The 15,852-nt window shown below is 40.5% G+C and overlaps 1 protein-coding gene across 2 annotated transcripts; it reads right to left on the bottom strand.

Moving 5' to 3' along the window:
• Nucleotides 1–5,331: 5,331 nt before the first annotated feature.
• LOC121901171 (zinc finger protein 319) lies at nucleotides 5,332–10,923 on the bottom strand. 2 transcript variants are annotated; one of them, XM_042417897.1, is made up of 2 exons: nucleotides 10,649–10,923; nucleotides 5,332–9,582 (listed from the first exon to the last, which is right to left on the bottom strand). In XM_042417897.1, exon 2 carries the CDS (start codon nucleotides 9,432–9,434, stop codon nucleotides 7,659–7,661), a length of 1,776 nt encoding a protein of 591 aa, XP_042273831.1. In that variant the 5' UTR covers nucleotides 9,435–9,582; nucleotides 10,649–10,923; the 3' UTR covers nucleotides 5,332–7,658. The 2 variants fall into 2 exon arrangements, with proteins under 2 accessions (XP_042273831.1, XP_042273839.1); XM_042417905.1 differs by lacking the exon at nucleotides 10,649–10,923 and adding an exon at nucleotides 10,005–10,587.
• Between the last annotated feature and the right edge of the window lie 4,929 nt (nucleotides 10,924–15,852).

The following is a 15,852-nucleotide window of genomic DNA, read 5'->3' as shown; positions in this document are numbered from 1 at the left end:
GCGATTTAATTATTCTGTCATTTAAGGTGGTGGAACATCTAGCAGCGATTCGTTAGCAGGACTAGGAGGGTCTTCCTTTTTGCGGTAAACATCACCCGGAAGTGAACCAAGAAGCTCGGTGACCTGAAAATCCATAACTGACTAATAACCGACTATAACGTAAAATAAACAGTGATGGAAAGTAACTGAGTACATTTACTTAAGTATAATTTTACAGTTCTTGTACTTTACTTGATTATTTCTATGTGATGCTTCTTTATACTTCCACTCCACTACATTTCAGAGGGAAATATTGTACTTTCTACTTCACTATATTTATTTGACAGCTTTAGTTACTTTTCAGATGAAAATAATTTGACACAATGGATAATATAACAAGCTTTTAAAATACAACACATTGTTAAAGATGAAACCAGTGGTTTCCAACCTTTTTTGGCTTTTTACATCTTACAAAAAGCAGTGTGTAGTCGGGGTCACATTTCACATGTCTATGAGTTGTTAACAGCTCCACCAAATAGTGATTTTTCCCTCTAGACTTCTCACATGCTTTCATTTCAATAAATGTTCAAATGATCCAATATTTCAGCAAAAATCAAAGATTAGAGAAAAAGTCCAGAAACTGAAAACAGATTTGTGTATCAGAACTGTTGTAAAAATTATGATTACACCGTGTATGAGTGTTACTATTTTATCTAGATCATGATGAAATGTTCCTGTCTTGTACTGCAACTCTGTAACATCAGCAGACTTATAAGCTACGGTTAAAGGAAGTTCAGCATTATATTTATAAAGAGGAAGATGTAGAAAATAAAATTTGTTGGAGAAAGGGTGAGACATGTCATCTGGGGGTCAGTTGGGCAGGACGGCTCCTGGAAAGCAGAACTGAAAACAGCCAGTTTGTATTTGATAGATTAAGAAAAGAACTGTAACGCCCACTTAAGGTGTATAAAACCCTGTTGTAGGCTCCTCTGGAGCCTTTTTCTTTGTAACCTCATTCTGTGTGTTGCTGTAATTCTGTTAAATTTTGATACTTCGACTCCGGTCTCTATTGTTTAATGGTCATTAAGAAGAAATTTTTTTAACAAGATCTTTTCTTCTTTCCTCTCCCATTAATCATCTCACGACCCCTCAGATTTATCTGCTGACCCTTTGGAGGGGCCCGACCCCTAGGTTGGGAACCACTGGACTAAACTAGCTAACTGTATATAAAGTAGTGTAAACTAGCTCCACCTCCAGCAGCTACAACAGTAACATGCTGCTCTAACACTGATGCTTCACTATTAATAATCTAATGATGTCATATATAATAATATATCAGTCAGAGGGACCAAACCACTACTTTTACTGCAATACTTTAACTACACCAAGCTCATAATACTTATGTACTTTTACTGCAATACTTTAACTACATCAAGCTCATAATACTTATGTACTTTTACTGCAATACTTTAACTACATCAAGCTCATAATACTTATGTACTTTTACTGCAATACTTTAACTACATCAAGCTCATAATACTTATGTACTTTTACTGTAGTAGGATTTTCATGCAGGAAGAGTAAAGGATCTGAGTACTTCTTCCACCACTAAAAATAAATACACTAAAATATTTGTACAAATAAAAACTAAGCAAACATTTATCAGTTTGTAGTTTCAATGTTTATTTGTGTCATAAACAATCCGTGCACAATCTACTTATCCAAATATTCACAAAATGAAACATAAGAGAGAAAGAGAAGAAAACCAAAAGACAGATTCAATCCAAAAGTGGGACTTGGACATGCAAAGACAAAAAATATTAATGGAATAAACAATAATTATAAATAGCATATAACACACTCAATGTGTTATGCAGAATATTGACAGTAAAATTAATATAACTTAATTCCACAGTGGTCCTGACCCGCCTAAAATCATAACATGAAAACTGTAGCATCTCTGCTACATTACAGACTAAAGTATAGGCTATATTAATTATTATACAACTACGTATACTCTCTCATCGCTCTTCTTTCCATCTCTTTAAACGCAAATTTTTACATCTACAGAATCTCTAACAGCTTTTGAGCATCTCTTGTCATCTGGTAAACTTGGTCTAAAGAGTTAAAGGATGATGTTGATGATTTTAACTAAGACAGATGATGAAGTCTATAATTCTTGGATTTAGAACAGAGCCAAATAACTTCCCGAGGTCACTACTTACACAGATACCTCTGTAGCTGCTGGGATGTTGGGATGCTGGGTGTGATGGCCTTTAGGATGCATCTCATTTAAGATGCCATCAGGCCCACATGTTTATATGGGCTGCAGGACCTTCAGTTTGTCTTCCAGCTCTAATTCTGTGATAGAATAATCCAGTGGGGTCTAATCATTCTTAATAGGTCTTTCAAGATCTTTCTGTTTGTCATGATCCAGCTTAAGCTTCAACCTCAAGTTCCCCCAGCTTCCCCAGGACTGCGTTCCCTTTCCCCAGCCTTCAACATAAATCCTTTGTTCCTATCATATCATTGTCTCCTCGCTGCTGAGTGTCTGAACTTGGGTTCACCTGTTCAGTCCCAGTTTTTGAGCCTGATTCTTTGGAGGTTTTCTATAGAGATTTAAAAACGATTTCTCCATTTTGAACGGACTGTTCGTTGTAACGTTTCTTGGTAAATAAGTTCCAGTTTTCCCAGACTTCATTTGACCCCAGAGCCTCTTCAATGAATCATAATTAGTTTTGTAGATATTGTTCTTCGTCTGCTCTGTTGTGTTTTTATATTGTTTTAGAGTCTCACAGTAACTAAGGCGGAGCTCCTGGATTCCTGTGTTTTTGGTTGGAGACTTAATGTCTTCCTAATGGTTTCGCAGTCTGAATCAAACCTCTTTGGGTTGTTTTGTTTTGCATTTTTAAGTTTAATAATGGGGCCAAAATGATCAAATATGTAGTTAATGTTTACCAGACACAGCTCCACACCCTCTGAGTTCTAAGGGTGGATCTGGACCAGAGAGGAGTCTAGAAGAGACCGGATTTCTTCATTGACCATTACGTCCTGGTTCTGCTCCAGGCTGTTTTGTGCTCATCTGTATCACTTCTTTGTTTTGTCCAGCTTACAGGGCTGAGAACATATGTTATCTGCGTCTGCTCTTTTCAGATACAAAGTGATCTGATAGAGGTGTTTGTTCTTTCGCCGTGATGGCTCTCAAAGATGTTTGGTCTAAATCTGTTAGAGTATAATCAACGGTGCTGCTGCCAAGGTTTGAACAATACTTATGACGTCCAGAGGAGTCTCCTCGCAGCCTCTCATTGACGATGTACAGACACGGCGCTCTGCAAAGCTGCAAGACTTGTTTTCCACCCTTGTTTGTGTTTTTGTCATGATTATTCCTGTTGGGAAGGATGTGGACGTTAAAGTTCGCTCCAGTGATCAGCACAGATTCCTGAGCCTGGAAATGACTGATCTCTTCTTCTATGGTGGAGAAAAGTTGTTGTTTTTTTTATTTTTAACCAGATATTTCCCTTTTTTCATTATTTCTATTGAGTCTGCTTGTTCTGACTTAGACATCAACATTCCCTGTGAGTCTCTACCTCGGTGGCTCCATTTGGTTTTGTTAATAGGACCATAAACTCTCTATAATTAGGGGGACAACCAGTAGGGGCGTCTCCTTTGCACCAAGTCTCCTGCAAAATAACATCAGCATCATTAACCTCGCCTAGGAAGTAAAGGTTTCGACTTTTTAAACCAAATAAATAAGAGTTTAAACCCTGAATGTTCCAAACAGATATGCTAAATGATCTCATTGTATCTGTAACAGTCATTTTAAAAAGGAAGAAATACAATGTGATGATTATGTAGACTAGAAATTTCAATTTTTTTACTTGTGCGTGCATGCAGTGCTTTAGTTTAGTTTGTGAACCTTTTGTTAAAGAAGCACTACCCGCTCATTACCACTGACCGTGACTGTGGCCCGTAAGATGAGAGCATAATGTACTCAGCATGTCCTGGATGCCTCTCAGTTCACTGTGGGCAGGGTGTGCTGCTCCTCTGACCACCTCAGAATAAGACGGTCTGCCTGGCTGGATCTGTTCCTGCTGCTGCTGCTGTGGAGGTGATGGTGGTAATGGTGGTGGTAGTGTGAAAGGTCTGGGAGGTCGTGTGGTTCTAGGTCTGGGGTTGGTTTATGCAGACTGGGTTTGGCTGATGCTCTCCTGAGGTCTATGCTGTGGTGGTGGTGGTGGTGGTTGGGTCTGGGCTGGTAGGCTCTCTTCAGGTCCTGGGAGGTGCCTCCCTGTTGTTGGAACTTCAGTTTACTTGAAGAGGTGATCATGATCATCACGATCTCTCTCCTCTCCCCCCCTCCCTTCCTCTTTCTCTCTCAACCCAACCGGTCGAGGCAGATGGCCGCCCACCCGGAGCCCGGTTCTGCTCGAGGTTTCTTCCCGTTAAAGGGGAGTTTTTCCTTTTCACTGTTGCCAACTGCTTACTCATAGGGGAATGCTGGGTGTCTGTAAATTAAAGAGTTCGGTCTGGACCTGCTCTATGTGAATAGTGCCCTGAGATAACATTTAATTATTTGGATAATAAATTAATTATACGTGTCAGTTTTCATTCAAAAGCTGCCAAATATTCTCTCATTCCAGCTTCTCCAGTCAGACATTCTGCTTTTCTCCAAATCATCTTATTATAAACTGGACATCTTTTGGTTTTGGACTGTTGAAAACGCTGTATTGGACTCTTTTAACCCTTCTGTCATATGGACTAAATAATCATCAGATTGATCGACCGTGAAAATAATCGTTAGTTGCAGCCCTAATTGTTTACTCATCAAATAATTGGGATTTATCTTATTTTATGAAAAATATAGTTGAACTTCCTTCTTGTAGGTTTAGGAACATAAGATTTTTAGCAAATGTTTTGTGTTAAAATATCAAGGCATGTAATTATAATTTAATCATGAGAGAATAAGTGCACAACAGGTTGACGTGAACAGAGAAATGTTTACTGTTTTCTTCCATTTATTGGAAATGATCTTCTATAGATCTGTATTAGTTAAGTAGAACTTAAGCTCCGTTTAGAGTCCAATTAGGTTTGACAATGATGAACAGGTCCTCGGTCTTCACAGGGAGACACTGAGCCGTCAGCTGAGAATAGAGAAAAGGCAAACTATTTTAACTCTGAGGAATGAACACGTCTTTAACAAAGAACCTGCCACAAGACCGTCGGTAATGACTGTAAGTAAAACTGTGGCTTACAGTCAGACCCACCGTGAAAACCACAATGTACGAATCAACCGAAGACAAGTAAATACAGTTTACTGTCCGCTACAAGCACTCAGAATGAACAACTGGACCATTTCCAATATTCACAGACTTTTATCTTTCAAATGTTTATGGCATTTACATGAATTCACTATAAAAGTTCTTCATCAATCAAAGCAGCATCAGTTTCATCAACATAGATAACAGAGTGGTGTTGGCTGTAGAGCTGAAGCAACTCATCAATCAATAACAGAAAATCAACTATTTTGATAATTATGTGTTTTCCATGTTTCTTGTTAAAATGTGCTTCCTTTCTTTGTCGAATGAGATTAAACTGAACTAGAGCTGCAAGTAATGATTATTTTTTAATCATCAATTAATCTGACAATTAGTTTCTTGATTATTCGTTTTGTCTAAAAACATCAGAAAACAGTGAAAACTGTCCTTCAGAACGTCCTAGAGCACAAGGTGGCGTCACTAATATCTTGTTTTGTCCAATAAATAGTCCAACACGCTAAAAATATTCAGTTTATTATCATGTAATGATCAAGAAAAACAGTAAATTCTCACATTTATGAACCTGGAAACATCAAACATTTGGCATTTTTGCTTGATCGACTAACAAAATAACTGCGGATTAATTTTCTATAAATATACTGATTGAATAATTGTTGCAGCTCTAAACTGAGCGTCAGTTTGAAGACGTCACCGTGTGCTTCAGGAAACCGTGAGCAGCATTATATAGCTCGGACAATTAATCAAGAAAATAACGACTGATGAAAATGTACACCTTCGTTTCCATAAGGGTGGTTTATTTTACTTGTCTGTATACAGTATGAACAGGAGTCTATATTGACATCCGTGTGTGTGTGTGTGTGTGTGTGTAAATCCAATGCTCCATTACACTTGTTCTCCTCGTCCTCCCGTCGGAGGCTTCGAAGCAGACTCGCCAGGACTTCAACCGTGGCACAACCACACGGTCTCCGTCCGTCCCACCCCGGTCAGTTGCCCGCTGTAATTCCCTTTGTCCGTGAATTTTTACATTTCCAAAAAACCTTCTCTTTTTTTTTTTTTAAATATACTGCAAAGATTGTACAGAATATAGAAATCCACACAGTAAACTAAAGTACACACATTTTTCCCTGGCATGAACCAACATAAATTGCAACTTTGAGGCTATTGGAAGAAATCTGCTGAAACGTCTTAAGTCTGGACCAGGAGGAGGCTAGAATCCTGTGAGGATATTACAAGGCCAATTCTTCAAAAAAAATACAAAATAAAATGACTTATTTTAGATCTATCACACAGTAACTAATGCTGCTAGTTTGTGGCGAGTGAGCGATATAATGTTTTGAAATTTTTGCCGGGTTAAACTTTGTGATAAATTCGACTTGAAATGAAACTAAAAGTGCTTGCAAAATACAGCAAGCTCATTCATAGTGAATACAAAAGCAGGTAACATAAGCACTATACAGTTTTTCAATGTTTACATAAGCGTATACACACAATCTATAATAACAGAGTAGACTATGCCATTAATCAGTAGTCATAAATATTACATTGTGCATGTTCTATTGCACATGTCAAGTGTTTGTATGACATGATAGGTACGGGTTAGTTACCTAGATGTCATTTGTTTTAATACAAAGATGCAACAACACAGATTTCATAGGACACAGGCTATACATTTTTTCACAAATCCACTTGTTTTTCTTTTTCTTTAGGATGTTTTTTTTTCCTAAATAAACCAAACCTATAATACAATAGTGATATTAAAGTGTGATAAATATTCATGCACAAACAGATGATACTACCTAAGATCTAGTATGTGAAAAGATACTGCTGCACGAGCCAGCCGCTGTGTGTGAACGGATGGGAGGTGGGGGGGGGGGGGGTTTTACCGGCTATACTGGACATGAAATTAAAAAAAAAAAAAAAAAAAAAACACAAAAAAATGAGTGATCGGTAAAAAAAGGCACATGGATTTCAGAGGAGCTTACACATGAGCACACGTATCTGACGACTGTCTGGAGGTTCTCGCCGACTTTCTCGACGACGGAATCGACGGTTACAAAAAAAACGGACGATCACATGCAACCACAGAGGAAGGTCCCACGCTCACACAAAAAATCAAGATCTTGCCACATTTTACATCACAAGCCTTTTTTTCATTCAGTTCTGTTCAAGTTTTTATAGTTCCAAACTAAGTAAAGGGATCCTAATCCCTCCTAATCGATTTAGGGGTGTTTTGACTTTTACTCAAAGAAGGATGAGGATGATTTAAGTCTTAACTTACTAAAATTATTAAACAGAATTAGCAGGTGCATGTTAGAAACCTAGAAATGGGAGAGCGGAGGCTGGCACACGTTGCTTTCAGGGCGAATGTCATATCTGCTGCCAAGGACGGCAGAGCAGCGCTGTTCACGGGATGCAGGGAGCTTCAGGGAAACTCTCCCCTTCAGCGGTGTGCTGGACCGTGTGCTCCTGCAGAGCTGTGAGGTCAACGAAACGCTCTCCGCACCACACGCACTTAAACTGTGTCTCCCGCGAGTGGACGCTCTGATGCTTGGCCAAGTGCTCGCGCTGCTTGAAGCTCTTGTCGCAGCTGGCGCACTTGAAAGGTTTCTCCCCGGTGTGAACGCGGCGGTGGCGCTGCAGCTCGGACGAGTACCTGAAGCGCTTTTCGCAATCGGGACATTTCAGGGGCTTCTCGCGTGTCGGGTCGCAGCGGTGCTGGACGAACTCGGAGGACGACACGAAGCGCTTGTCACACAGCGAGCATTTCAGCGGCTTCTCCGTGCAGTGCGAGTTTTGGTGGCGTTGAAGCGTTGAATTCTTTTTGTAACCTTTGCCGCACACGTCGCACTTGTAGGGCTTTTCTACTTCGCCGCCACATTTGTGCCGCAGCAGTTCTCCCGATTGGCTGAAAGACTTCTGGCAGGACGCACATTTAAACAGACTTTCCATACCGTGAACCTGCTGATGGTAAAGCAGGTGGGATGGTTGAAGAAATCCTTTATCACACAGGTTACACTTAAAAGGGCGATCAGCTGGGTTTTTATGAGTGCGCCGGTGACGTACGAGGGCGTACTGCTGTTTGAAGCTCATCTGGCACTCCTCGCACTGGAAAGGTCGCTCCTCCGAGTGGGTGCGCTCGTGCTGCCGCAGGTCAGACGGGCGCTTGAAGCTCTTTCCACAAGAGCCGCAGCGGAAGGGCCGTTCCCCTTCTGGCTGGCATTGATGGTGCAGGAGCTCGGATGACTCCTTAAAGTGCATCTCACACAAATTGCACTTGAAAAGGTGCTCGCCCGAATGAGCGTACATGTGCCGCACAAGGTGAGAGCGGTGCTTAAAGCTCTTCTCGCACACGGCACACTTGTACGGCCGCTCGGAACTGTGCGTACGCTGGTGGTGCGCCAGATGTGAAGACTGGCTGAAGCTTTTATCACATGTGTCACATTTGTATGGCTTTTCACCAGTGTGTACTCTTTCGTGGCGGGTCAGCTCTGACAAATGCCGGAAGGATTTATGGCACACTGAGCACTTGTACGGCCTGTCTGGTGCGGAGGCCTCAAAAGCAGGAGGAGACGAGGCACTGATCGCCGCGCCGCCACCGGACGTCTCACCGGTGGAGGGCTGCTGGGGGTTGGCGGCCGACGAGGTCGGGGTGACGTTTCCGGAACCTGGTCGGTAGGTTTTCTCACAGATGGAGCACTTCATCGGGTTGTTGCCGTTGCCGTGCGAGTTGTGATGCTGGGCCAAAGACGTGAGCAAGGAGAAGCCCATCTTACACACGCCACACACAAACGGCTTCTGCTCCACCTGCACGCACTGATGCTCCAGAAGGTCCGTCGCCTGGCTGAATATCTTCATACACTGCGTGCACTGGAAGGATCGGTCTTGGTTCACCATGCACTGGTGCTCATGAGGGTTGGCCAGGTGAGATATGTCATGGCCACAGGCTCCGCACTTGTGCCCTCTCTCGCCCCCTACCTGCAAGGAGGGCTGCTGGGCTTGCACGGCGTGCTGCTGGCCATGCTGTGCTTGCTGCAGGGTATCCGGTTGCAGGACGACTCCATACACAGTGCAGCCCAGAGGGTTGTCGGCTCCCTGGGGGAGTGTGTGCACTACAGAAGGTGGAGCCACTGCATGCTGCTGCTGCTGCTGCCACGCCTCCGTCATCCTTCCACTTCGCATGTAGGGATTCAGTGCCAGGAGATGTGGGGTGTTTCAGTGCCAGACTGAGAAGGTGGATGTGGTTTAAAGAAATGCTAACCAGAACACTGAGAGCAGCTGAGTGCTTTTTTCTGTGTTTACACACGTCCTCAGTGATAGCTGCAAACACCTGGAGGAAAACACAAAACAAAAACAACACATGGCTTAGTGAACACCAAATAAATAAGTCGTTGCATTATTACATTGTAACTATATTTCAGGATGTGAAAGTGCAGAGCTGCTGTTTCCAACATGAACCAGTATAAATGTCAGTGTAAGTAAAAGCAACACAAGATTACAAGACTTGTGTTTACTGGCTTCATCTCAGCCAGAGAAGGCAACTTACTGTATCTACTGTCAGAATAATGTGTGTGATTTAATGTAATGACTGTTAGATTAAAAGTCTTGTTTGCAGGGAGGATAAAACCGAAACAAACCACCAGCTAAGCTTAGCCGGCCTAAAACGTATTTCTCGATTGTTCTTGTCAAATCTTAAAGTACTGTGTAAATATTGTTATCTGAAAAGCACATAATATGGTGACAAGTACACACCCGAAGCATTTTCCTTAAAGGGACAACCCGCATAAATAACTGTTAGCTAGAGCTTCATTAAAAACCAGAGAATCGGGCTCGGTCTATTTCCTGAAATGCAAATCGGAGCACCTCACGTTAGCTGGCTCAATTTATCAGTTTGTCTTTAAAACATTAACGTGACGCTGACACAGTTTGCTTGCCGTCTCCAGAAATAATAATAATGATAATTTATACGAGGTATTAAATGAATATTTTCTGTTCCAGGATGTAGTTAGCTATCCGACGTTAGCTCGTCAGCTGCGGCAGCTAACGGCTAACCGTTACTAAACAACCGGACTTCCTTCACAATTATCAGCAGCTTTCTCACATCAGAAACATAAATATATATATTAATAAACTGCCGGCGTCCCCTCACAATAACCTGCACAAATCAACTAACTAAATCACAACAAGGTCAAAGAAACCGAAACGACGATGCTTCGGTTGCCGCTTTATGAAAGGCCACATTAACGTTTACCAGTCTAACGTTTACCGAAAACGGACCCCAGATCAGACTAGGCCTCCACGGAGCTGCGGGCGAAAAAATCAGCCTCCTGCAGCTGAGACTCTCACATCTGCAAAAACACTCCATTCACCAAAAAACCCAACTGACGATAACTCACCCGGGCTGCTTATCGATACTTTCCACTGCCGTCTTCAGCCTGGAGTCGACAATCTTCGGTGTATTTGGGACTCGGAGGACCGGCGGTGGAGGGGATGCGGTTGAAGCCGGACGCCATCCTCCTGCAGACGGACGGACACCGGAAGCCGCCACGCAGCGAGCCGCCGCCGCCGCCGCCGCCGTGCTGTCTCCGCTACAGCCGCTCCGACCGAGGAGCAACCGAGGAGCCCGAAAACAAGCCGAGGTGGAGAAAAACGGCTCCCGGAGTTTGTTGGAAGAACATTCAAACAAACACAAAGACGAAAACGAGCTAGTAAAATATTAGCAAATGATATTCCTTCAGTATAACAGTAGGGGGCAGCGTTTCACCCGTTCAATGGATGTAAACACTCTTACCTGCAGTCGCATTAATTATAATTAATTAATAATTTATTCATTAATTATAAGCCGCATCATATTATAACTAACAATCACAAAAGGACAAAACACCTGAATGTAAGTTATCCAGTGGTGGAAAGTAACTAAATACATTTACTCAAGTATAATTTTTAGGTATTTGTACTTTACTTGAGTATTTCCATGTGATGCTACTTTATACTTCCACTCCACTACATTTCAGAGGGAAATATTGTACTTTCTACTCCACTATATTTATTTGACAGCTTTAGTTCCTTTTCAGATGAAAATAATTTGACACAATGGATAATATAACAAGCTTTTAAAATACAACACATTGTTAAAGTCTAAGGTTTTGACGTCTTACAAAAAGCAGTGTGTAGTCGGGGTCACATTTCACATGTCTATGAGTTGTTAACAGCTCCACCAAATAGTGATTTTTCCCTCTAAACTTCTCACATGCTTTCATTTCAATAAATGTTCAAATGATCCAATATTTCACCAAAAATCAAAGATTAGAGAAAAAATCCAGAAACTGAAAACAGATTTGTGTATCAGAACTTTGTTTTTTCTTCTATCCTCTCCCATTAATCATCTCACGACCCCTCAGATTTATCTGATGACCCTCTGGAGAGGCCCGACACCCTTTATTTCCATATAAACACTGAAAGAGGCTGTAATCATTCTTCTTGTTCATACTGGCTGTTAAAAGACCCTTCAAATATGCTTTCGATGTAAGTGATGGAGGCCAAAATCCACAGTGTGTCCACACAGTCATTTTGTGCAAAAATGCATTTAAAGGTTTATTTGAGGCTTATGTTTTTTTTCTAGTACCATGCCCATCGATGAAGCTGTTTGAATGTGTGATGGGAGAGTTAAAGAGTTTAATTGTTTAATAAGATTTTCTGGTTATATCTAAAGGTTAAAAGTTATTCTGCCTTTTGATGTGGAATACATCTCTGTAGGATGGATTCAACTTCACAAAAGTGTTAGAAAGTCATATTATGTCTGGCTGTTGGATCATGTCTTACCCAGCACTGTTTACAATGTTTCTATAATCAAAGGTCAGTGGTTTGGTTGATGTGACTGTGCTGCCTTCACTTACCTTTATTGTTCAGTGTCCTGTTTTTGTTTTATTTTTGTGTAGACACTGTACAAATACAGCTGTTGAAACAAAGACGTTTATTTCCTGTGAACAATAAATGGATGATAGACCATTTCCAGCAGGTTGCACCAAGAGGGTCCAATAATTTTCCAACTCCTTCCCACTCAGGATAAAAAGGTAACAGAACAGTTACTTCATAGTCAAACACAAAATCACCATAAACAACAGGCTCATCTTTAGCAGCACTTTAGTCAACACTGAGTTGGATCTTACTCTTCTTCTACTGCTAATGTCAAAATAATACGTTAGTTACAAAAGTCTTTAAGACTGAAGATAAAGTTATATTAACCCATAATACTTAAATACTGTTACCCTCTTATTCTGAGTGAAAATGAGTTATAATAACCTTAAATGATTAAGGTTAATTTAACCATTAAGATTTAATCACTACTAATAATATTAATATACTGTTCTCCAGAAGACTAGGTGTCCAGATACTTGGTATTATTTATCATACTTACCCAATGTTTCCAAATTGCTGAAATTAAAGTGTTAAATTTTGATGAAGCAGAAGTGCTGGAGAGATGAAAACATGCCAAGAAACATTAATTAACACTAAACAAAAGAACGATGGACTTATCTTACATTCTCATATATTTTTGACTTATAGCTACCACTGTTGAGGGCAAATCCTCTGTATATTTTTTTTCTGGGACTTTTGGGGGTTTGAGTATCTTCTACAGTTGAAAACCTGCACATTTTTTTTTTGTTTTAAACTGATTCCAGTGTTTTAAAACCTGCATTTTCCCACCAGAGTTTTATTTCTGGCAGTGCTGAGGAGGCTTTGAAACAGCATTCAGACCTTCATGTTGGGAAGTTAAAAAAATGAAAAAGGTAAAGCTTTATTTCACAATGTTGTTGATTCCCAGTCATTTCCCAGGATGTTTCTTGGGAGAAAAAATATGTCATCTGGTAATAATTATTGGGCAACACTGAGATAAAGTTTTGAGTTATTTTTATAAGCTGATTTTGTTTTTGTTGAAACAAATGCTCCATTTAAATAAAACTTACAGGAAATGTAATTGAGAGACTGTCCTCCCAATAAAAACAACAGCATCAGTCATTTCAGCAAATGTACGATGTGTGTTGACGTTCAAATGACAAAGGCCTCTAGCAGCTGTAGGAATTATGAAGGCGCCGGCATATTTCAATGGAGGTGCTTGTTGGATGGTCAAACAGCGTCTGAAACCTGCTCCCCAACACCTTTGTGACATTAGACAATGTCTGAAACCTCCTGAAACCAACAATCCCACCGTTACACCCACCTCACGCAGAGATTGAACTTCCCAAACTCTGTTTTTTAGTGTTGAGTCTTAAAGAAGAGGAAGAAACAAACAAACAGTCAATGTCTATGAGACAGGACAGTCGATGTTGGATTGACCAATGTTTAACCACAAGTAGTTATTTTAATCCAAACTATGATCTTTTCCCAACTGAATCATTTAACCAAAGCTTAAAGATACCCTTGAGAATTATTTTAAGACATGGAAATATAATGTCTGATATGGTTTTTCCACAAAAAAATTAAATTACCTCATTAAAATCCCTCAAATGGCAAAAACCCCCCCGACCTATCACCTATTACTACGGCTGCCATCTAGTGGCCATAATAATGGACGACCCAGAATGACACATAGGATTGTAATGTGCTGCTTTCCAAAACCGTTACAAATCACCATTAATATATGATTATGTTTTATGGTGTGACAGCGCTGTTGTTAAGGTCTGTTAAGGTTTAGGCACAAAAATCACTTGGTTAGGGTTGGAGAAGGATCATGGTTTGGGTTAAAATAATCACTTGAAATGTGGTTTATACGTCCTTAAAGTTACGCAATATTTGTTGTCATGGCAAAAGTAAAGATCTCGACAATCGAAGTTAAAGCAGTTTTTAAAAAAACGTCCTGTCTTGCGGTTGGAAACGAGAAGCGAGCAGTGATCTCCTGCAGCAAAGCCCACTTTGTCACAAAGTCCACTAGATGGCGTAAACGTAACTATAAGTCGTTTTTGCCGACCTGAATTTTAGACCTATACTAAAATTGCACCTGAACCTGTGAGAATGTCGTCTCTACTTCACCAGAAAGATCAACTTTCTTGTATTTATCTCTTAACTTGATCCAAGCTGCTGCCCGCAGCTTTCGGCTCCTCCATTTTTAGGTCTAAATTATGCTTCCCACAAGAAAATGATTGAAGCTTTGATTATTCTCTTGCGGTATCTGGTGTGTGTGGACAGAAGTGAGAGGCCTATATAGCACATAATCAGGTCTTAAACACAGACACACACAAACACTCAGGTGTTCTTTCTTATGCTGTGTACTTATGTTAAAATCAGTTATTCTGATTGGTATTAGCCTGCTCACTACTCCAGTGATGCCTAGAATACAAAGGAACGGTTTGGGTTTGAAAAGTGCAATTTGCCTCTTCCGCGCTCACACTGTAAACAGGAAGTAATGTCTGATGTAATCATCGGACAGCTGTTGGATCAAGTTAAGAGATAAATACAAGAAACTTTACATTTCTGGTGAAGTAGAGATGACACAAGTGCTTTTAACGTTACACCTTCGATTCACACAAAATTATTAGGCTACTATATAATAGCCTTGTCATGCTACCGAAGCTTTACGATGCAGATTACCGGGAGATACCTGAATGTGTAGGCTCAGTGTCACGTTGTATATTGTAATTTGTTAATTTTAATGTAATTATTTTAATATAATTGATCTATTCTTAAATCCATTTTTAGCCAATGTGCACACTTTTGTCATCATTTTGTAAATGGTATCTTTATGTTTGCATGTTAAAATATGTTAAGATATTACGGGGAAAAACCTTCCAGGGAGAGTTTGTATTTTCGGGCTTTTGATTTCAGGATACGGGCCGTCAGACTAATAGGCTTTTTGTTCAGTGGGAAGTTTTTCAAACTAATGGGATTTTGGAATAATGGGGCGTTGGACCAATGGCATGGCACCATCACAATGCGGGCACAGCTGAGAAAATGAGAATTTTAGTTTTTTTAATTGTGAGATTAGAATACCAGGTGTAAATAGGGCCTAAACTCCTGTCTACAACCCTGCTCACAGTTTATTTCATGGTATCGCCCGACCATTCCTCATGCTGTAATATGTGTAGTTTTCTTCACCTCCTTTTACGAAACTGAGTCATTTGCTTAAAAAAAGGTGAGACAGCAGTAATAAACCACACCAAACTCGTTAATTTCAAACATTTCATTATTTTCTCCACATTAACTTCGAAACAACCTCATAAACCAAAGAGTAAGAAAGAGCATGCTCGGGCATGCAATGATGTCACAACATGATGATGCCACTGGGTGCGAAGTATAAAACATACAGTAGCAGAGAGAGTTTCTTTTTATATCATTCATAAACTCAAGGACATTTTTCGGTATCCACTGAGAGTTAAAAGCTAGCGTTTATTTTACACTGCTCTCCATGTCTCACTTAGCCTTGTGTTGCTGGATAAAAGAGACAAGAGGGAGAAACTCACAAACTGACACCAGATTGAGCAGGCTAAACAAACATGCTGAAAAAAATCTCATCCGGCCCAAAAAAAGTGTCTGGAAATGACACCGTAGAAACCCAATTTTCCCTTTTTGACTGGTCCAAAAGGGGGACTGGGAGAGAGAGAGA

Source organism: Thunnus maccoyii, chromosome 1 (genome assembly GCF_910596095.1).
Source record: "Thunnus maccoyii chromosome 1, fThuMac1.1, whole genome shotgun sequence".
NCBI lineage: Eukaryota > Metazoa > Chordata > Actinopteri > Scombriformes > Scombridae > Thunnus > Thunnus maccoyii.
The sequence above is the reverse complement of the archived record's forward strand: the minus strand, read 5'-3'. Positions and strand labels throughout refer to the sequence as shown.